The following is a 25,347-nucleotide window of genomic DNA, read 5'->3' as shown; positions in this document are numbered from 1 at the left end:
TATATATCTATCCGAAGTATATATATATATATATATATATATATATATATAATATTAAAATATAAATATTATTTATAATATATATAATTTTATTTACAATAAATATACATAATTTTATTTATAATGGTATTTTGTAATGTCCTCACGGTAGGTATCAGTGGTTTGAGTATGATATACGCTCATCGTATGGCCTTAGAGCAATTTTTGTATATATATATATATATATATATATATATATATATATTATCCGCGAAACAAAAATTGCTCTAAGGCCATACGATGAGCGGTATATCGTACCCAAAACCACTGATGCGCTACCGTGAGGACATTACAAAATACCATTGTAAATAAAATTATGTATATTTATTGTAAATAAAATTATATATATTATAAATAATATTTATATTTTTGTTAAGTATACATTTATATTTAGAAGTAGAATATTTTTAATATTATGTATATAAAATATCTTTAATTGTTATTTTATTGTTAATATTTTTATAATAAAGTTAATATTATTATAATATATTATTTTTATGCATCCAAAAATTGTGTGTTGCATCAAATCCCAAGCAATTTCACATAAACATCGTCCTTTTTGTGTATCATCTTTTCCACGAGATGTACGTCAAGATTAGCAACACGATGTAACTCCTCCGGCAACGGGATTTTCTCGCAAATCTTTGAGAATATAAATCACTGGATTAGTTTTCTATACTTTGACAATCTTAAACACTTCGGTGGTCCAATTTGGCATGTAACCTTTGTCAAAGACGGTCATGAACAAAATAAATATTAGGATATTTTCTTTGAATAATACTCTTAACTACACTTTTTTTTCTAGCCATTGCAGAGCATCCGTCATATCCTTGTCCAATGCAATATTCCATATTTAAATTAAAGTTATCACACTTTTCTAAAATAGCTTCAGAATTGGGCATCAAATTTCTTAAGGATTACAAATCTAAGAAACTCTTCTCTAATAATTAATTTGTCATTATCAAAATCAGCAAATCTGACGAAAGTTGTTCCACTCCAGCAATATCACTGGTCTCATCTGCCAGAATCGAGAAGCATTTGGAGGCATTGGTTTTTGAGAGAATATCATTTGCTATTATTTCTTCACAAATTTTTATTATCTCATTTTCGGTTCTGAGAGATGTATTGTGCATTCCGAAAACCCTCTTCGAAATTTAATATTGAATCACCAGCTTGTATTCGAAATTTTAACAAGTCTCTGAAATTTCCCTCATTTGATGCTTTTCCACGAAGAGTTAATAAGTCATGAGTACCACAGAACACGATTGTCCGAACAATTGATGATAATTTTTCTCGATTCTTGCGATGATGTCGACCCTGGACTGGAAAATCGACAATGCTAAGCTTCTTTTTTTCCTTTATGGCAATCAAACTAGTTGCTTTCAGAACAGCCTGTTTGTGCCATTCAGACTGAACATGATTACGTGCGCTTTCATGAAAATTCTTATATTTATTAAAGCCTCTTATTAAAGCCTATTATAAAACCACCTTACAAACTTCGATGAATCTTTGTTTAAAAATTACACAAAATTTGCAAAGGGCGCCGTTAGCAACTTTTGAATACGCTAACCACGGAGCATAGTTCTCAAGCCATTCAAATCTGAAGCTTTTTTTCTCACCGGTTTTATTAAAGTTGTAATTTTTTTCTGGAGTCCATATGTTTTGAAAAACTTGAAGTTTCTCTTCAAAAGATATATTAGAATTAGGTTCGATGTACTGGCCGATATCACATTTTTCTAGTAGACTTCAGGGACAATACTAGATGGAACATCAGCGCTAGTTAATGGAACACAAGAAATGGATGAAGCAGACAAAGTAGAGAGAGATAAGGCTAATTGATTTTGAGATTGATCACTAGTTTCTAATCTAGGTTTTTTAAAAAAATTTCTTATATCCATATTGAAATAGAATTAATAATTTTATTTCAATATTTAGCTTATCAATAATTTGAAGAAAATTTAAATTCTTCAATTTTAATTATGAACAGGAAAAAAATATTTTAATATTTTCAAAAATGTAAGATGTATTGTTTAAATAATTGATCTAATAACTCTTCTCAAAAAAAAGAAAATAATTAAATAAAACAAAGGTACATAAAAAATAAATCATAAGCAAAAATTTTTCAATTCACAAATCAAAATAATTTAAAGACTGCTTCAATCATCTCGTTTATTTAAGAAAATAATTTTATGTAGAATCGTAGAATTTTATATATGAAAATTTTGCTTCACGTATGGATAGACACCAAAGCTGCTTACCAGATCTGCACCACCAATGATGCGCCAGCTTCAAGCTTCATGACGCTGCTATATTACTTATAACGCGTATATATAAGTAATATTATATGGACGTTAGACGAAATATCACTAATATATTTCATGTATTTATTTGAGAACAAACGTTAGACGAAATGTAGCTCCCATGTTCACATAAACTAAATTTTTTCTAGCGCCTGATTAATTAAAACAGCTTGAGAAAACTGAATAGACGCTAGATGCTAGGATCAAATAATTTGGCGCAAGCAAATTTCCACGGGATGTTATTTTGTTTCTTCTTTTTTTGTTAAATGAGGAATGTAGACATTGGAAATATTAAATAAATTATAATTACAAAATTTTATTTTCCAGGGGGGGGGGCATGTGCCCATCCTTGCATTTATAATCGATAACAAGTAAAATTTTACTTGAATCACTAACAAATTTATTAATATTATTTGTAATTTTTAAACTGCAAAAATATATATAATAAAAAATTGTCTTGAATATATCAGAGAGAGAGAGGGGAGGGGAGGGGAGGGAGGGAGGGGAGGAGAGGGAGGAGGGGAAGAGGAGAGGAGGGAAAGGAGAGGGGAGGGGAAAGGAGGGAGAGGGAGGAGGGAGAGGAGAGGGGGAGGAGGGAGGAGAGGGAGGAGGAGGGAGAGGAGAAGGAGAGGGAGATGCGATAACGTACTTATTCCGGTAAGTATAGTGGTGTCTGTCGGTATAAAAATTGGTTCTGACGTGGTTTTTATTTCAAAAAGTTATATCATGACTAACAAATGCAAAAATAGGCTTAAGGAGCATGCAAAAGCATCAAATAAATATAAATAACTTACAGGCATAAAATAATAAGTGCATATTTTAACGATTATAAACGAATATAGCGCGAAGCTTTCCAAAACACTATAATAAAGTATTTTTTCATTAAATTTTTTGAGTTATTTTAATCTTAATTTAACATATTTTAGTATAAAATATAAAATATCTCGTAAATTATTTAGTTTTCGATAATTGTATCGTAATACTTTTATGTACAGAATAATAAGATGAATCAATTGGTGTACAGAAAATCATTGTTTTTATAAAAAAGTATACAATTATTTGTAATGTATTTCTTTATAACAATTATTTATTTTTTCTTTACACCATTTGATTCATCTTATTATTCTATACATAAAAGTATTGCGATACAATTATCAAAAACTAAATAATTTACAAGATATTTTATATTTTATACTAAAATATGTTAAATTAAGATTAAAATAACTCAAAAAATACTTAATGAAAAAATACTTTATTATACTTTATTATATAGTGTTTTGAAAAGCTCCCGAGATAAACTACAAGAATATGAAATAAAAAAATGAGGATTTCCATTTCAAAATTTTAAGTTAAACTTCACCTGACTTTGGTAATACCCACCTATGGTTAAATTAATACTGTCATTAAATGCGTATTTTTAAGCCTTACAACTTTTGTCTGAAATATTTTTTTCTAAAATGCAACGTTTACGAGATATTTGAGTGTATCCAGACTTTTGACACACCCTGTATAAAATCTGTTATTTATATTTATTTGATGTTTTGCGTACTCCTTAAGCCTATTTATATTCTTGTTTTAATCTTATAGGAACTTTGCCATTACTTTACATCGTGATTATTCATTTGACTGAAAATTAAGAACAGTTATAGATCAGATAATGTCGATATAATTTAATTTCATATTCGATTTTGATTTTTAATGAAAATTCAACTTCAACTCAACGAGAAAATCTTTCGCAAAAGTTGCATTGAATTCTTCGAAATACAATCAAAGTAATATTATAAATTATATCAAAGAAAGTCTATTCGATTTTTGCAGTATTGTCAATCTCAAAGATAAGACAATTTTATGTGCAAAAAATCGTACAAACAACTGATTCATATGGTATTTTTGTTAGTCGCAAAAAATTAATGTGATAGATTATCTATTTTGTACATTATAATGTATATTGATATAATTGTTATAGCCCAAATAGCTATAACCGAATTATTATTAATATTAAATAGCTTAAAGAGATATTTCTTAACATGATTAGCGAGATATTGCGAAAGGCGTATAAGGTTACTAGTGCTGTATGAAACGCTGACGAAGCGAGCCACGCGCCGAGGTTAAGCGATTGCGAAAGGATAAGAACTACCGAAAATGCAAGGAATTTCGATAGAACGATCTTAACTTGCATTTCGGCCTAACAATTCAAAACAAGCGACACAACCATATATGGTCATGTCGCTAAGGGATCCCCTCCAAAAAATCAACCAAACAGGAGGCAATAAAAGATACCATCGCGAATACGCGGGCGAGCAGTCATCACTATCAATTTATATCGGGCAGTCGTAACTATCAATTCATTTCGGGCAGTCATTATTAACGAGTAATATTAAGCAGTTACCGCGATCAACCTAACACGAATTGTTACTCGAGCAAAGCTATAGCTGATATCGCGACCGTGATCGTGATATCAGGCTCAAGTCGACGTAACCCTATATTGTGATACGCATAGCTGTGAAGGGGAACGACAGGCAAAAGGAAGCGACTCTATATAAAGAAATAAAAATTGTTTATTCAAACAAAAAGGAAAACATCTTGTTCCCCAAATTGCCGGCTCCCTACCCAGTCCTCGGCTCCCCAGCTTTAGTGGTGAATCCTCAAAAAATCCAGTGCCTCCCCGCGGCACAACATAATGTATATTATATGTATGACTGTACAGAATGTCTGGTAATTTTTGATACACCTAAAATATAAAAGTAGATTGAGTCAAACCGAAAAGAAAAGTCCTGTACCACTTTTTCCTATAACGCTTAATAAAGGAGTTATTATTGAGTAAAGTATGACCAAGGGCCGACCTTTAACCGGGCGCACGGTGAGCCGCGCGCCTGATAGTGTGCGAAAGCGCTCCGCCGCTATGGCATCATTAAATACAGATGAAAGGAAAATTTATCTCAATTAGTTTTTTTTATAATTCTAAGAATTTCAGCAATCATCAAATCATTGTATCTATGTGTGTTATAGAGTTTTAGCAGTATAAAATATACCAGAAATGTTCCCAGTAATAGCAACGTAGACACTATGAATAAATTTCTAAATGTGATGATGTCATAACTTATATCTTTCATAAACTTTTTTGGTGATTTTGGCTTTTGTTTCTTCTCATAATTCTTTTTTTGGTAGTTTACAATTTCTAAGATATTTTCTAAGATATTTCTAAGAATTTCTAAGATAATTACATCAAATTTATTCTGATGCATAATGGCCAGGCATCAGTACTTTGATTCTATAAATCTATGATAATAAGGGATATAGAGAACTGTTAGTGAAAAACTATGTGAAACTATTTTTGCTATAAATTCTATATTTATATTTTGAATAGTCTCTATAGTTCGAATCAAGGAAAGAGTATTGATTCTTCGGGTTCGAAATATCAACCACATGAAAAAGTTTGTTTATTTCTTTACTTTCATTTTGCAACAAATCATCCATATATCTGTAATATTTGGCAAAAAGGATAAAAGAATTTTATATTTTTGGAGTATGCATTCGTCGTCAATCAGACCAAGAAGACAACAGAGTGGAATACAAGTAATATTGGCGCATCTCATATAGATGCTGTATTTATTATCATCTTCATTAAAAATTTTAAATAACTTATATGATGTGGAATCACTTTTAATTCTCATCAAGTTTTTATAGATTTTCTATGATATGCCATTTATTTCTGTGTTGCTTGTAGAGTTGAGCTGTTGCTTGAAAGCTGTAGCGACAAATATAAATGCGCAAAACCAAAACACGATATTTTTTCAGCACATTATCAACTTTTTGATGTATTAAATTATTAAAAAAAGATAATTTTTCTTTTTTTACATTAATTTTCCGTGGATTGAGCGCCTATCGGGCGCATCTCCGGGCGACGGATAGGAGGACGCTCAGGCGGCCTTCGGGTTTCTGATTATCTGAGCAGGCTTCTGGATAGTGGTGGCTATAACTGGTCCTGCGGCGTAAAACCTTAAATCCGCATCGATCCTCGTGACGTAGATTATCAGCAAATCCTGTGGCAGATAAGAGCATCCAAATCTCCGTCAGATTATCAATTGTTTACGGTCACATACTACATGCGCGCCATTTTTAGCTCTTCGGGTTCTAAAACAGCTTTTTCTTGATGATAAATTTCCAGTAGCAGTTCCTATTCTTAAGGAATTTACGTAGATGTCTTCTTTGGAGAGAGAACATTAACAATCTTCGTCAAGCACGGGAACAATTACGTTCCTTGCTGCAATTAGGTGGCTTTGAACTTCGCAAATGGGCGAGTAATTCTCCTGAATTTCTTTCCGATATTAATTCTGCGAATCACGGTCTCGCGTGTAATAAGATTCTGCAAAAGAACGAAAGTTAAAGTTGCTGGGGATTAGCTGGAATTCAGCTTTCGATACATTTCAATTTAACGTAGATATACTTACCAAAATCCCTGATGTAAAGCGTTTTATTCTTTCCACTATCGTTCGATTATTCGACCTCTTAGGCTGGATTACACCGGTTATAATCACGGCAAATTCATGCAGCAATTATGGCAATTGCAACTCGAATGGGATGACATTCTATTTCATGATACCGCACTTCAATGGCAAACTATTTATTTCAAACTCGCGTCGTTAAACGGCTTAAACATTGCATGTTGGGAAGAGTCCAAAACTACGCTCTGTGAGTTGGACGGATTCGCGGATGCATCATTCAAAGCATATGCCGCTGCCGTGTACTTGAAAGTGAGTTCAAAATCGAAAAACTCTATAATTTTATTCGCTGCCAAATCTCGCGTCGGTCCTGTCAAGCCATTGATCATCCCTAGATTAGAATTGGCTGCTGCGTTACTCTTATCGCGATTAATGGCGTTCGTGCGCCAGAATTCAGTTTTTTATTTATATCCTTGTTATTGTATATGTTGAACAGATTCAAGGATTGTCTTAGCTTGGTTGAATAAATCGCCGACGAATTGGAAAACGTTTGTAGCAAATCGCGTCGCGGAGATTCAACAAACATCTCCCACGGCTCTCTGGCGACACGTCCCGACAAATGAAAACCCTACTAATTGCGCATCACGCGGATTAATCGGAGACGAATTAGAAAACCATCCTCTGTGGTGGCGAGGCCCCGAACTAGATCAGAAAAACACTGGCCGGCTACATGCCTCGTTGAACACTGAGTTCAAGATCAAAATTTTAAGGGCACACCACGGGCTCCAAGTGAAACTATGGGATATCGCGAATCGCTATTCGTCATGGCCTAAATTAATTCGCGTTACGGCTTACATAATGAGATTCATTGCGCTCTGACGTCCAACAAACCCACCCAAAAGTCGGTCGGCCGGGCACTCTCAGCAGCCGAATGTCATGAGGCTCGCAAGTATTGAGTTAAAATCATTCAAAAAGAAACATTAGCAGAGGAAATACATGCTCTGGAAATCCGTCGCGAAATTTCTTCCAAGAATTCCATATTGTCTTTAATTCCGTTTCTAGATTCGCAGGGAATACTGCGTGTCGGCGGATGACAAAACGCGCTACTTTAAGAGCAAGCATCGTATTAGCGTCCCACCCTCTCGTCAAACTTATCATCCGTCAAGCTCATTATAGAGCTCTTTACGCGGGAATTCAACTTATATTAAATGTGTTGCGACAAGAATTTTGGATCACGCGTGCTCGGAGTTTAGTTCATAATTCATAATTGCGTCGTATGCACGCGTGAAAAAGCTGCCGTTCCAAACCAGCTCATGGGAAATTTGTTTGCATTACGAATCTCCCCTCCCACACGCAGTTTTCAGCATTATGGACTTGATTAAGCCAAATCCTTTCAAGTTCGCGTTTCATTCGGTCGCGGCATTACTTTTTGTAAAGCCTATATCACTCTATTTGTTTGTCTTACCACAAATGCAATACACTTGGAATTGATCGGGAGTTACTCCACAACTCGTCATTTCTCGATGCGTACGTTCGATTTTGTGCCCGAAGAGGATTACCTGAGTCCATATATTCGGACAACGGAACAACATTCGCCGGGGCAGACCAGGAATTAACGCGCGCTTATCGATACGCTGTGAAAGATCCCAACTTTCTTAATTTAATCGCAACGGATCGTGTCTCATGGCATTTTATTCCTCCTTCTGCTCATTTTGGAGGACTATGGGAAACTGGTGTCCGCAGCGTTAAACACCACCTCCATCGAATTCTTGGGAAGCACACTGTCACATTTGAACAATTCAGTACTCTTTTGTGCAATATCGAGGCTTGCCTGAATTGTCATCCTTTAGATCCGCTTAACGATACATAAGATGATTACGACGCGTTGACTCCGGGGCATTTTATCATCGGATCCGCACTCACTATAAATCCCGAATCCTCGGTCCTCGATATCAAGGAGAGCCGATTGACTCGATGGCAACTCGTGCGACTCAACTCGCCGAACGATTCTGGAAATTGTGGCAGACAGATTATGTTAATACTTTGCAGCAACGTGTAAAGTATAAGCGGCAAAAGATGGATTTGCAAGTTGATCAACTTGTTCTTCTTCGAAATTCTACCCTTCTTCTCTGCAAGTGGGAGTTGGGAAGAGTGATTCAATATCAGCCAGGCTCCGATGGCCTTATTCGGATAGTCACAGTCAAGACCGCCATATCGACGTATAAGCGACCTATTATAAAATTGTGTTTGTTGCCGATAGATATAGAAAACTGCGACGATGAATCTTGTAAATAAAGCTAATTAAGTACCGTTAAATCTAGTATTATGAAATTTCATGGCGGGCGGGGCACCCCGCGGCTATTCAGTTGTATTGTCATTTCAATGTGAACTTTGTTTCAAAAAAAGGGGGGAACGCGCATTATGCTACACATTTCGAAATCATTATTTTGAGGCGGGCGGTATGTTGAGAAGCTCTTTGGGATTGAATCGCTTAGTTACGGGATTTCGGGAGAGGGATCGATTGATCGGCTCGGGTGCCTCGAGAAAGCCTCGATACTTGCGTGATCCGTGTATAGAGCCAGAATTATTGGAGCGCACGCGTGACCGAGAATAAACCGAGTACGCAACGCAGAACACGCGCAAATCTCGCGATTGCGATATTTCTATATCCTGCGCAATGCGGTCAATCCACTAATCAATCATAGCGCGTCATGTGTGGAACTTCCCTTCTAGAAGATCCCTACGGAAACAAAGAGCAGCGTGGCGAATTAATTCGCTGTTTTCCATGCGAAACTCGATCGGAGTAAGACATATCACTATCTCCTCTACCGAAAGTTACGAGTGTTACAGTCGTCGTGATCTGCGCCTAATTTACGATCGTCGCGATAAATCGGTGCGGAGCGTCTCAATCCCGGGAATCCGCATGATTCTTAAGCAGTCTGTTGAAGGTCTAATCGTGAGCGATACTACGATCAATTGAGCGGCCATTAAGTGAGAAAATTTCGAGAGTGCTCCAATCTAACTCGAGGCTTAGCGTTCGCGCGAGCATCCTGCAACAGACAACAGTAACGGAACGATTCTCGCTAACCTGAGGACAACTTTGCAATTTCGAGTGACATGCAAAATTTGTTGTTAACGTTTTTTGTTGTTTGTTGTTTGATGACTTAATATACTCATTAATCAATTTACGGAGCAATTTAATCCGTCCGCCCTTTCCAATCGCGCTAACTCCATCCTTGCTTCGCGCCCTGATCAGGGCGGTCCCGGTCTCTTCGATCGCTTGCGGAAATCCGCAACCGGAAACCGAAACATTATTGAAGAATTTACTTGATAAGAAATCACAATTATATCAAATAGATTCTTCAGAATCAACTTACGGACTTGCTGATTTCTTTATTTATATAAGTAATACTTTTTTTTCCAATTTCTTCTAGAACCGCGCATGAGCATTATTTTATTATTATCTTCCACTTGAAGTGGAAAGGTTTATAACAAAACGTGGCTCTGTCGAAAAGGAATTCGTATGTACCTTCAAAGACTCCTTTCCTTCGAAGCTTTGATCTTTCGAAACTTCATACCTTCGAAGATTCCTTCGTTCCTTCGAAACTTTCGAAGATTCCTTCGTTCCTTCGAAACTTTCGAAGATTCTTTCCTTCCTTCGATGTCTTCCGAAGTTTTGAAGCTTCGAAGTTTCAAAAAATTGACAGTCCTAGTAATGAGCTGGCTGACCTTTTCGCCAAGCGTGCAGTGAGAGAAGGCAAATGGGGATATCTTCGGGAAATCTCCCTTTTCACACGGATTTCTATTCGCTGTCTCGAAAGAGATATATCAAAACTGCAGGGAACTTCCTTGCTGCTCAGGCGAGTCGGAAGGGCTCCCAGACTTTAATTATTTTTCGTCTTTCTCTACTAAAGAATGATTTTCTGGTCTTGATCGCACTAGGATAGGTACGGCTGCTCGAATTCGTTCTAATCATTACAACTTGAATTATATGCCTAGTTTACATCGATATACTTTAATACGTACTAAATACTATACCGACCAATTGCAATTATTTCATTTTTTAAAGAACTGGTCAGTGCAGTATTTAATACTTTTATTAAAGTTATTAAAGTTATTAAAGTTTATCGGTGTAAACTAGGCCTTAGTCTTCACAGGTGCAACATCGTCGACTCTCCGGCTTGCGGCTACGGTGCCTCGTGCCAGGACATCAACCACGTCCTTTGGTCCTATCCGTTTCTCTCTGCGACGTTCCCTCCTCTCCACCATTGAACGCAATTTGGGGATTCCCTCTTCTCCTATGGCATGTTTGATTTCTTAAAAAATCCATTCCATAAGATTATCGCTCCTGTTATTTTTTTTTACGCTTAAACAATATTTCAATTTAAATTGACTACACTGAACTGCGCTGATACGCATGCGCTGCGTCCACCTTTCTGCTAATTAAATCAAGATCCCAAGTAGAATACAAAAATCATAATAATAACATTAGGATATCATCATGACTTTATTTTTCTCTTAAAAGTTACTGATAAAAAATGATGTAAAATAATCTAAAAATGAAAACAGAAAATCATTGTTATGTCAAGAATTTATCATAAAATCATCATAAAAAGTGTATCGATTGACGTCATAATGATTTTTTTTTAATTGCTTTTACTTGATGTCATCATGATCTTATTATGATTTTGTATTCTACTTGGGATGTTTCTCTGGCAGCATGAATAGAATACATCTGTTCCTTGCCATAAAATAGAAGAAGAACAAGAATGGTATATTTAAACCGAGCGTTTGCTTTTAAGGAATGGGGCTAAAGGTTACATCAAAATACAAGTAAATACAGTAGGATCACTCTGCTGAAAATTGTGCTAATGGTTGTCTTTTGCGCATGATCGAATTGCACAACTGACAATATGGCAACCACGTAGCACCCAATCACGTAGGTAATATTATTTGATATTACAGCATGATATTTTATTAATCGAACAATCTCATGTGAAAAATATTGTATTTTCATTATGATGAAAGTTTACGATTGAATAAAATTCACTTTTAAAATTCTCATTATTTTATGATACATTATCAATTTTTTGAACTTTTCAATTTATAACTTAAATTATATTTTTCATATTGTAAATTTTTATTATTAAAATTTTGTAATATAAATATAACAATAAATAACACATTTTCAAATACACATTTTTTTGGTAAAATAGTATTTTTTTATTTTACATATTTTATTGTATAATTCTTTTTTCACTTATTGTTGCTTTATATTTTTGTTGTGTATAATCATATTATATTTACTATTTTTATTAATTTTAGTATAAATTCATTAATATATAAAATAGTATTATGAATTAAAAACAATATTAAATGTTAAATTAATTTTTCTCATGACATCTTTTATAAGTCTCACAATTAGACATACATAGATTTTTATTTTAACTAGTATCTATCATTATTCAAATTAAAGCCCGCGCACAATCAGCAATATGGCGATCGTTTAGCATCACTGAACTATATAGCATTCTGGAATGTGCACAGCTCTGCTGATTGGCGGTCAGAAATGTAGAACTGCATCACTTTTCAGTTCTTGTCTATCTAAGGGCCAATTTCACCACCTTCGATTAGATTAATCGACGTTAGGGTGGCAGCTGATAAGAATGCTTGGTTTTCATTCACCTCTATTTTCTGTTGCCACCCTGCTGATTTTAACCGTCGATTAACTTAACCGAAGGTGGTGAAATTGGCCCTAATTGGCCTAGTTTACACCGATATATTTTAATACGTTCTAAATACTATACCGACCAACCGCAATTATTCTATTCTTCAGAGGAATGGCTATGATTGGTCAGTGTAGCACTTAATACGTATTGAAGTTTATCGGTATAAACTAGGCCACTATGTGACCAGATGTACTATTCGTTTTTTACATAGACATAGTATATCTAGACCAAGCATTTGCCCTTTATTAAAGAGTGGGGGAAAGGTGCACGTAGAAAAGGATTAAAGCGAGGAGCACACACTTTTGCATAAGCGCATAATCATAAACATAAAGAAATTGATTGGTTCACAAATATATGCATAAGGAAATGAACCAGTCAATTTCCTTATGCTTATAGTTATCCGCTTATGCAAAAGTGTGTGCTCCCCGTTTTACTCTATTTCATTCGTATGATGTTAGCCGACGACTAACACTTTTTTTAAATAATTATGTGTGAAATCAATTGTATTTTGTTTGTAGATGATTGTAGTGCATTTATTTTTGTTTGTTAGTTTGTAATTAATTTTTAATTAATTATTTAAAGTTTGAAATATACTAAAGTACATGCATGGACAAGAAGCGCGCGCTCACGCGCACACACACATATACACGGGATGGTGCAAGAGGCGGTAGATAGGATAAATCTTGTTTTACAATGTAGCATGTACTTAGTAAGTTGTAAAGCGAGGTCCATCCTGCCTACAGGCGGGATGGGTGCGGAAGGGGAGCCGAAGACCCCGCTTACATCCCCCTCGTGTATGTGTGTGTGTATGTATGTGTATGTGTGTATGTGCACATGCACGCGCGAGCATGCTTCCTGTTCATATATGTACTTTGGTATATTTCAAACTTTAAATAATTAATTAAAAATTAATTATAAACTAACAAATAAAAATAAATGCACTACAATCATCCACAAACGAAATACAATTGATTTCACATCTATTTTTGTAATTTTATTGTACATGTCGGCTAGTTTCATGGTCTACAATTAAATAATTAATTAAAAATTAATTATGAACTAATAAACAAAAATAAATGCAGTATAATCATCTACAAACAAAATAAAATTGATATCACACATAATTATTTAAAGAAATTATTAGTAGTCGGCTAACATTGTACGAATCTCTATTTCGTGCCCTTGCGTTTTCTCTTTTTCATGTATGCGTAGAAGCAGAAGAACGAAAAACGTGCGTGAAAGAGAGAGAACGCCCTTGCGGCATCCCTTGGGGCACGAAACAGAGTTTTTCCTTTTCTACATGCACCTTTACCTCCACTCCATAACTCTCGGTCTAGATATATTATGTCTATGGTTCTTTACCTGTGAAAACTAAGTCCTATGTTTTTATCATAACTTGATGTGCAATTTTTTAAAACTACACTTTACCATTTTTCATATTTATTTTAATTCTTTCCTTCTTAACCCTTTCGCTACTACGGGCCACTGTAGTGGCCTTCCACAAGATGCCACTGAGGTACTACGGGCCACTATAGTGGCCTTCCACAAGAAAAAATATCATACGCAGTTACATTATTAGAATTGTATTATATTGTTATATTATTTGTATTATTTGTAGAATTGTATTATATTATGTTATATTATTTGTATTATTTTTAGAATTGTATTATAATATGTTATATTATTTTATTATATTATATTGCATAATGTTACTTCCTCTCATACTATAAATTAAAGAGCGCATACTAAGACGTTATAAATACCCTGGAATACTCTTTATTTATAAATACCCTTTGGAGAAAAATTTTTTCGTCCGAAAACATTCAAGCAGCTTGGGTTCTCCGCCGCGGTACTCTCGCTGACGATCGGCGTCGCGTAGCGTGCAGTGATGTCGCGGCGCTCCGTTCAGCGGAAGTACCGCGGCGGAGAACCCGCCCGTAGCGAAAGGGTTAATGTTTTCAACCATAGAACCCACACGGAACATGACATCCATTGGATGTCCATAATGCTTCCATAGTTCCATGAGACATCTATTTCCACAGTGGATATTGTATAGATTTCTAATAGAAATTCATATTATCTCCATGATAAATGTCGTCTATAAATCTATCATAGATGTCCATTAGACATTTGTTATGGATGTATGATAGATTTATACACATATTTCTAACAAAATAAAATTTAATTTTTATTTAAGCGTTATTTAAAATTCTCAGTTAATGTTTTGAGAAAATATTTAAAATTCAATTTTATATATATATATATATATATACGTATATAATTCAATTTTATATATATATATATATATATATATATATATATATATGTATATGTATATATATGTATATTACGCGGACTTGGATTAAGATTTCTTAGAGTAATCCGCCGAATTGTTACCCACTATTTGAAGGTAGAATAACTGAGGAGGCCATTGTACATATTTACAAGTTTATTCATTATATAAACAGGGTGTCCTGCAAAGATAGTGCCAACGCTCGTGAGCGCGTAGAGCACAGTAAACTGAACAGAAAAGTTCTTCACCATTTTTTGATCTGAGAGATCTGATCTTTCTTTTCGTTTTTATACGATATTAAAGTTAGCTAATCAGCTCCTGCCTATACAGCAGAAAGCCGTCTCGTTTCTCCGACCACCGATGTCTCTCCTTTATTTTCCGTTGTAGACAGGGGCTGATTAGCTAACTTTAACATCGTATAACAACGAAAAGAAAGCTCAGATAAAAAAATGGTAAAAAACTTTTCTGTTCAGTTTACTATGCTCTACTCACGAGCGTTGGCACAATCTTTGCAGGACACCCTGTATATATATATATATATATATATATATATATATATATATATATGGGCTTAATGCCTACGATTGCGATTATACGTATACGGAACGTTATTGTTCAGTATGGACCTATATTTGCCTTCCCGCTTTCTAGTCTGCGTTGCACACGTCCTGACCCGGGATGATCTCTTGACCGGCGAGATCTTAACAGGCGAGATAAGTGATGGTGGGAATCACCTTATTGTGGGCGATGCCAGAATCCGTTTGACTTGCCCTTGGACCTCTAAGGGTCAGAGAACCTTCGGTGTCCGATTGTTGGTTTAGACATTGAACGATGGCCAGATTCCGGAAGCCACCGGAGAATTAGTGCTGATAGGAGACGGCAAGTTGTCATTGATGTAGATCGGTGAACAGTCACCGATGATCGATGATGAGCAGGCACCAGGAGATGTCGGCGGTCGTCGGCGACGTGGCGCCAGGAGATGTCGACGACCGTCGGCGGGAGACGTCGACGAGCTTCGAAAGCTGGTGGCTGGCAGGTTGCTTTCCACTTTCCTCCTCTTACTCGCTCGGTGGAGCGGCGACGCGCGAGTCCTTCGCCGTAGAATTATTTCTGCCTCGGTAGGCAGGATGATAATATTTCTGATACGTGGCGTCTTGAATTAGCGACGGGCGCCTATGGGTCAACGTTTGTTAATTGCGACTGGCTAAGAAGTCTTCAGGCGACAGGCGCCAAGAATTTTTTTCATAATGTCTTCTCAGCGGGATGCCCGTATTATATGTCCGCTGGGCGGTTTTCTAATCACGGGTTAGCTTGACTTGACCTTAGCTGCCTAGTGGCGACGCCCGGAACTACATGTTACCGCTACCGTGCATGCGGGTTTGTGCTACGCGGGTTGCCGTATCGCGTCGGCGCGTTTGACCGTCACTAAGTATGGCTGGTTGTGATTGGCCGTAGGCCGCCATATATATATATATATATATATATTAATTTATAGACAATTCAAATTTATTAAAAAATTTTACTGAACTTTAATAATCAGCAAAATTTTTATAGATAAGATAAAAGATTTCTTTAATACCAAATTATTTTACAAAATCCATATATCATCAATTTAACAATAAAAATTCTTAATTTATAGATTAAAATTACAGATTTTTGAATTATATAATTGGTTTATAAAATATAAAATTATATTTTATAAAATCAAAATATATTTTTTAGTTATTTTTTTACGCACAAAAATAGATAAATAGATAAATAAAATATATCCAATTGCCTAAATAATTATATTAAAAACAACTAATATATTTTTGATTTTATGAAATAGATTTTTTGATACTATTAGTACGTACACAAAGACAAGAAAATATTAATGTAACGAATTTATAAATGATAGTTTAGTTTTTAATTTTTGTAGAAACAACATCTATAACAAAACTATATAATTAGTTATAAGATTGATGCAATCACTTTAAATTGTACATAAAATGATAATATTTCACGGAGATTAACAAACCTACCATTAATCTACCAACGACATAAAAATGTTCGTCTAAACTCATTTCATTAATATACTAGAAATCTTGCACGTAATGTTATATTAATATTTATATAACATGCCATAATCCTTCTAATATTATTTTTATTAAGAAACTCTTACAAAAAAATATTACATTTGGCAAATATCGATTAAACACTATTTTCAATCGTTCTTTCACCAATAATTGAATAGTTCAAACTTTTTTCTTTAATGTATATGGAATCTCACAAAAAATCCATAAAATAAAATAAAACGAGCTCTTTATTAGAATATTTTTGAAAATATAAAATATATATATATATATATATATATATATATATATATATATTGTATATTCCTGTTCATGTATGTACTTTGGTACATTTCAAACTTTAAATAATTAATTAAAATTAATTATAAACTTAATTATAAACTTAATTATAAACTTAAATTAATTATAAAATTAATTAACAAACAAAAATAAATGCACTACAATCATCTACAAACGAAATACAATCAATTTCACATCTATTTTTGTAATTTTATAGTACATGTCGGCTAGTTTTATGGTCTACAATTAAATAATTAATTAAAAATTAATTATGAACTAATAAACAAAAATAAATGCACTATAATCATCTACAAACGAAATACAATTGATTTTACACATAATTATTTAAAAAAAGTATTAGTAGTCGGCTAACATCATATGAATGTTCCGTCGTTTCACGCATAAATCGCCTGAAAATCTATAGTTCATGTTACATATATTATAGATTTCCAAATGATCTATGCATAAAATGCGCTCTATGTATAAAACGGAACGCAATCTAATCATAATCTAATTTAAAAATTTCACGAGTTAAGGTAACATTTCATGAGCAGTGAAAAGCAGCAGCAGTTTAGAAAGTAACTGGAATCGGTGACGTACTTCCGGCACAAGATTTTGCTGTTTGAAGTTCTTCCTGTTGAACAGCAAAGCAATAAAAGCTGTGTTTTGATTATACATGTACAAATATTCTAAAGTATGGAATCACTAGAGGTAAGTTTGTAAGAACTATAATTATAAAAATAATTGTAAGCTAATAATAGTTAGATAATAATTAGTAATAATAGATACATAGATAAATAGATAGATATTTTGTTATTAAAAATTAATTCAGATTGTAAAATCTATATATAATTGAATTTGTTCACATCATTGGATTAAAAATATTACAGACACATATTTTTGAAAGTTTTTTGAAATTGATAATATGTACATACGGTATTTCATTCTTAACTTAGATAACAACATGAAATAATTAATCACAAATCATTTGATACATAAATTAGGTTAGGTTAGATTAGGAAACATTAATATAAATATAAATATTTATATATATATATATTGTAACGGGCCGCTTCACGAGCGGTTTCGCGGGCGCGGATAGCACAATCGGGATTAGGATTCGTGAAGGGTCGAAACACAATTATGAGAAGATAGGTAAAAGATACGTCATTTATTTGCCTTTCGGTGGCAATGATCAGCTGTTACAATGATATATGTCGATAGTATTCGCTATGTTGTGACGTCGGTCTAGACGGTGTTTTTGTGCGTCTCGTTAAAGGGCCCGGCTGACGGCGCGAGGCGCGTGCGGTAAGACGAGCGTGTATTTGCCGGTGCATGCTTGTGTGCGCGAGGCGCGCGCGGTAAGGCGGGCGCGTGTTGTCAGCGCGTGCTTACGGGCGCGAGGCGCGAGACGCGCGGTGGTGCGGGCGGTGATGCCGTTATCCTGTATTTTCGCGAGTGATTTATGCGAGATTATATTCAATATCTCGCGATGCGATAGATTTACAGGTAAGCGCGAAGGCGCGTACAATTTTTGGTCGGCGCGAACTGTAGGGCAGTGGTCTGCAGTTGGTATAAACGTCGCGGTATCGGTGACGCGGCGCGTATTCCCAGTGAAAGGTTCGTGGGAGGAGTCGTTGCGCCGAGTTCGGACGGTCGGGTACGAGGACCGTAAAGCTCGAGAATACTCGAGGAGAGCGGCGAACTCATCCACTCTTGGTCTCTACGGAGGTTTTGTGACAGGAGTCGTCTCTGGAGCAGATAGTCGAGAATTCTTGACGGAGGCTGCGAACACGTCAACCTCCGGTTTCCTGTTCTTTGACGGTTTTGGAGCGGTTTTTGGAATTGTCTCGTGCGTACTGCTCGAGCAGAATCAGACACCGATCTGGTACAGATCTGCAATCTGTCGAGCTTTTTATACCCATCGGTTACGGCACCCGCGTCGTTTAACGTCCCCCTCGGGGTGGGGGAAACGGCGCGAGATTTTTCGCTTGGAGCGTTCGGCGCTTTTCGGGAGCGCTCGTCGCTGCTTGGCGGTCGGTTGTTTATTCGTCGACCGGGTTTGTTATTATTGAAAATAGAGCTCTAAGCCTTTGCCTTTGCCCGGCTGGTGTTCGCCGGGCGGCAGACTTCCGATGGGCGACGTGTCGGGAACGATGGGGTGATGCATCGTTACAATATATATATATATTAACAATGCTTACCTGCTTGTTAATAATAATTAACTTATTTATTCTTATTTAAAAATTTTTAATTGCAGCTGTTAAATCTACAATTGTAACTCATGTGCAACCGTTAACATTGCCATCATCTCCGACCCTAGACGATGTAGATGGATTATTTTTGATACTTTGGAGTCCATTAAGGCGACAAACAGAAAAGGACTAATTTTAAAAATATTGCAATTTATATATGAAAAATTAAACTTTTTAATGCTATCTAATATTATTTCTTACTATACTTTGCTTTTGTTTGCAAGAAAAATATTTTGTATATTTTGTTAACATATATATTTTATAGTTTACATAATTTATGATAATACATATTGTTATATTTTATTTAATACATATTGTATATTGTATATTGTAATATTTTATATTGTACGTAATCCTAATAAATAATTAATTTTTTTATGCAAAATTAAATTTATTTAATGATCCAAAACAGTTTAATTAAATTTATTTTGTTTGCTGATATAATTGTTGATTATACGACATAGCGCTTTTACTCATTTGGTTATATCTCAATTAATATTTCAATTAACATTAAAATTGAGATTAACGATTTAAAACACATCAGAAAACTTATTTCATAGGCATAGCAATTCTGTAAAATCACCAAACAATGCTAGTTAGTTACTAAACTGCTGCTACCAGAGAGAAACCTGAGAACGGCCATCCCGGCGTTTTTCATACGATAGCTTTCGATCCCTATCAGTATACTACCACTATCGACAATATCGAAAAGTGGATGTAGCACAGATATGAACCAAAATAGAAAAGTGGACGTAGCACGGAAATGAACCAACTGACTGTTTTATCCTGTCTGAAAATGGATGTGGCCTTGTAGTTTCAAGCAGTCGTAAAATGGACGTAGAGGCATTGCTATAGTGGATAGCGGATAGCAACGCTTCTACGTCCATTTTACGACGGCTTGAAACTACAAGGCCACATCCATTTTTAGACAGGATAAAACAATCAGTTGGTTCATTTCCGTGCTACGTCCACGATTTAACGGAGAAAAATCTGATGGATCGCATTTCCATTTGCGACTCGCTCTATAAATGCAACAAGGAGACACCATTTTTGAAGCAAGTAGTGACGGGGGATGAAAAATGGATCATTTATAATAATGTTGAGAGAAAAAGATCTTGGGGAAAACGAAATGAACCACCTTTAGCCACCTCAAAAGCCGGTCTTCATCCAAAGAAGGTCATGCTCTGTGTCTGGTGGAATTGGAAAGGGATCCTGTATTATGAGCTTTCACCAAACAACGAGACGATAAATTCAGAGAAGTATTGTTCCCAATTAGACGAATTAAAGACAGCAATTGAACAAAAACGTCCAGAAATAGCAAATCGGAAGGGCGTCGTATTTCATCAGGACAATGCGCGGCCTCATGTGTCTTTGATAACTCGACAAATGTTGGAGCTCGGTTGGGATGTTCTACCCCATCTACCATATTCACCACACCTCGCGCCCTATGATTTCCACCTATTTCGATCATTACAAAGTTCCTTTAATGGAAAAAACTTCAACTCTGGTCGAGATAAAAAATCACGTAAAAAAGTTTTTCGCTGAAAAACCTGAGAGATTCTGGAAGGATGGAATTTTCAAGTTGCCTGAAAGATGGAGAAAGGTTGTAGAACAGAATGACACCTATATAATTTAATAAATGTATACTAAAATTTAAATCTCCTGCGTTTCAATTTTCCTTCAAAATCGGCACGAACTTTCCGGACAACCCGATACATGACCGACGTATGGAGCACACGGATGCGATTGTGGGATGAGATAACAGACAAGGAATATCGATAATCGTATGCTATCCTTGTTTCTCTAGCGTATCGCTTTACAGCCGAAATACGGGTTGAAACTGAAAATGTTTTTTGGCCTCTCATTGCAGAAAGCAGTAACGCAACAAGACTAATAAGCACCCAGTTTTTGCAAATTTTATACTTGCGTCTATACATGTGAATATATATGTGTTTAAATTATAATTAAAATTATACGTGCAATTAAATATTGTTTGATAATCAATAATAATAGAATAGTAGAAAAATAATAGAATTTGTTGATTTGTGATTGATACTTTGTGTATATCAACGGAAAATAGCACAGTTGTCAATTTTTGTTTGGCATTATTATTTAAAAAACGTAATCGCAATTTTATAAGCTAACAATTATATTATTTTTTTTCAATTGTACAGATATAGTGATATAGATATAAATATAGATGTACATAAGTATTGTGGAACGTTCCGCATATAAAAATATTATTAAAGTAAATTTTGATAAAACAATTTTTGAAAAAAAAAAATTTTTATAAGATAATTTTCTACGATAAAATAATTTATTTTATATAATATTTTTGTTATCTTTATAAAATGTTACGTAATAAAATACATTTTTCATTGTACGTACTTATCTATATACACTCACACACGCGCACACACACACACACACACACACACCACACCACACCACACACACACACACACACACACACACACACACACACACACACACACACACACACACACGCACGCGCACGCATACGCACACTCACACACACACATACATATCAAGCGACGCGGTAGCGTCGCGACGCCAAGTACATAAGAAAAATACTTTCTAACTTGTGAAACAGTTTGCCTATGTACAGGGGCGCCGCGCTACCATAGCCTTATACGGAATTTTAGGTCTTGAAAATTTTCAATTAAAATATTTAAGAACTAAAGCCGTTAATCAAAAATTTAACTGCACTTTTATTATAAAATGTGAATGCAAGCTTTCGATTGCGACCAGTTCGAATAAGATTAGTGCAGTCAATCTTGAGAAATGATGATCGTATATGAGAATTGTGACATTTTTCGTTTTTCATCAATTTCAGATCTCACGTACGTACGTTCGCACGCACACATGCAAAGCGATTTTGTCCTTCAAGGCGCGTTTGCAACGCTCATATATTAATATTGGCTTGATGTGCAAATACGCCTTGAGAGACAATATGTATGTGCGTGCATATGTGTATGATATGTATCAAGCGACGCGGTTGGCAGTAGCATCGCGACGCCAAATAAAGAGCGGGAGAAAAAGAGTATGAGAGAGAGAGAGAGAGAGAGTGAGAGAGTGAAAGTGAGAGAGAATGGGAGATTGAGAGGGAGAGAGAGAGAGAGAGAGAGAGAGAGAGATTGACTGCGTAAGCGCTTCATCACTACAGCGGCGCGCGGCTCACTGACGTGCGTGTGGCTAAAAATCGGCGCTGATTGGTCAGACTTTATTTAATAATAACTTTTTTATTAAATGTCACAGAACAAAATGGTAAAGGACTTTTCTGTTCAGTTTACTGTGTTCTATTATTATAGTGCTATTATTATTATAGTGCTATTATTATTATAATGCTATTATTTTGTATATGTAATGTTTATTTGCAGGATAAAGAAAGGACTCATTTATAAAAAAGTTCACTTTCAAATAACGGCTTTACAAATGTTATCCATTGCCTATACCCATTTACAAAGATTGCAATTTTTAAAATATTATATATTTAAAAAATAAAAAAAAGATTATAAGTGTGATTTGTATTTATTAATATTAAAATAATATTAAAATAAAGGACAATTATATTATACATACAAATTTTTATTTAATAATAACATGTTATATATCTCGCTTCACACAACATGCTATTTCAATATTAATTATGTATGTTTTCCTTACTTACGTATAATAATATATCATTATGCAAAAAAAAAATTATAAATATATATCTCACATGCACAACATGTTATTACAATATTAGTTATAAATATGCAAAGAAAGCCAAAGTATACATACGTAGTATTTATTTTATTATTCTCAAAATAGATCTTATTGCAACAAAATATATTATTATAGAAAAAAAAGTGGTGGACATATATTTCGCATTGCACAACATAATATTAATTATACGTACGCAAAGAAAGCCAAAGTATACATACGTAGTATTTATTTTATTATTCTCAAAATGAATCTTATTGCAACAAAATTTTAATCGCTTTAATTTATTAATCTAATTGTCACTATACGTAGTATGTATACTTTGGCTTTCTTTGCATACATACTGATAATACGTTATTATATAAAAAAAAAAACGAAAAACTTATGAATATATATACCTCGCATCGCACAACATGCTATTTCAATATTAATTATGTATGTACGTATGTTTTTCTTACTTACGTATAATAATATATCATTATGCAAAAAAAAATTATAAATATATATCTCACATGCACAACATGTTATTACAATATTAGTTATAAATATGCAAAGAAAACCAAAGTATACATACGTAATATTTATTTTATTATTCTCAAAATAGATCTTATTTCAACAAAATATATTATTATAGAAAAAAAAGTGGTGGACATATATTTCGCATTGCACAACATAATATTAGTTATACATATGCAAAGAAAGCCAAAATATATATACATATTTATTATTCCCAAAGATCTTATTGCAACAAAATTTTAATTATTTCAATTTATTAATCAATTTGTCAATATATTATGTAGTATATATATTATGTAATATATATTATGTAGTATATATTATATAGTATATATTATGTAGTATATATACTTTGGCTTTCTTTGCATATGTATAACTAATTACGTTATTTTATAAAAAAAAGACTATAAATATATATTACTCATTATATAACATGTTACTATAATATTAATAAATTAAAATTTCATTGCAATTAGATACTTTGAGAAACATAAATACTACATATACATATATATAAAAGGTAAAAAAGATACGCCAAGTACATAAAAAAATTCTAATTTGTACGCAAAAAATTATTAACAAAAATTTTAATATTTTTCTCCAAAAATTAACTTTTAAAAAAATTTTCCCTTGAAAAATAATTTTCTCTTAAAAAATCAAAAATCAAAAATCAAAATATGAAATCAATAATTAACTAGCCAAGTACATAGAAACAGTTCAGTTTGTAAAGAGTTATAATTTAAAATAATATTTGTCATAAAATCAATCTTGCGTTTATAGAAATATTATAAATTTTCACGAAAAAATTAGAATACATTTTATTTCTATTAAGAAATTACATTATTATATTCTCCTTCCCTTCAAATAAATATTTTGTATAATATATAAAGTAGCACTATTATGTTGCGGATTTTATTACAAATAAGTAAATCATAAAAAACTTCTTAATCCTTACCGCAATAACGTTGATCATATTGATTACTAAATTGATTACTATTTTAAATTTAAAAATGCCTTGTGCCAAATTGATCGATTTATTAATAATATAATTTCTTAATAGAAATAAAATGTATTCTAATTTTTTTGTTAAAATTTATAATATTTCTATAAACGCAAGATTGATTTTATGATAAATACTATTTTTAATTATAACTCTTTACAAACTGAACTATTTCTATGTACTTAGCTAGTTAATTATTGATTTCATATTTTGATTTTTGATTTTTTAAGAGAAAATTATTTTTCAAGGGAAAATTTTTTTAAAAGTTAATTTTTGGAAAAAAATATTAAAATTTTTGTTGACTTCCGTTTCCGGTGTCGAGTAGGGTGCTTCGAGATGGATTGACGTGTATGTTTGGTAGCTATTGAGTGATAAAGTGAGGAGTGGAAGAGGAGTGAGTGTGATAGTGTGAAAGCGCGGGTGTGAGAGTGTGGTGAGATGAAAGAGGGAAAGTAAAGGAAGATGTAAAGGCAAATATAGGGTCATAAAGGGAGGTGTAGAATGGCAGTTAGGTCATAGAGCATAGAGAACAGAGAGCGTAGGGCCGGTTAGTGGATAGAGATAGGAATCTTCATAGAGGGCGCGGGAGAACAAGATGGTGCAATTCGCCATGAAGGAAGGGAAGGAAAGAAAAGGTAGCTATGGAAATGTAGAGGAGCTTCTGAAAAGGAAGAGAGAGGAGCCTGAGTAGGGGAA

General features: G+C 34.1%; 1 protein-coding gene across 1 annotated transcript; it reads left to right on the top strand.

Moving 5' to 3' along the window:
- The first annotated feature begins 18,587 nt into the window (after positions 1-18,587).
- On the top strand, positions 18,588-19,497 carry LOC126854666 (uncharacterized). The gene is made up of 2 exons (XM_050601603.1): positions 18,588-19,042; positions 19,415-19,497. Exons 1-2 carry the CDS (start codon positions 18,588-18,590, stop codon positions 19,419-19,421), a joined length of 462 nt encoding a protein of 153 aa, XP_050457560.1. The 3' UTR covers positions 19,422-19,497.
- The last annotated feature ends 5,850 nt before the right edge of the window (positions 19,498-25,347 follow it).

This window comes from Cataglyphis hispanica, chromosome 14 (assembly GCF_021464435.1).
Source record: "Cataglyphis hispanica isolate Lineage 1 chromosome 14, ULB_Chis1_1.0, whole genome shotgun sequence".
In the NCBI taxonomy this organism is placed as follows: domain Eukaryota; kingdom Metazoa; phylum Arthropoda; class Insecta; order Hymenoptera; family Formicidae; genus Cataglyphis; species Cataglyphis hispanica.
This window is presented reverse-complemented; position numbering and strand designations above follow the sequence as displayed.

Coding starts and splice junctions, on each gene's coding strand:
- LOC126854666 (XM_050601603.1), top strand. CDS start 18,588: ATGCCGTTATCCTGTATTTTCGCGAGTGATTTATGCGAGATTATATTC.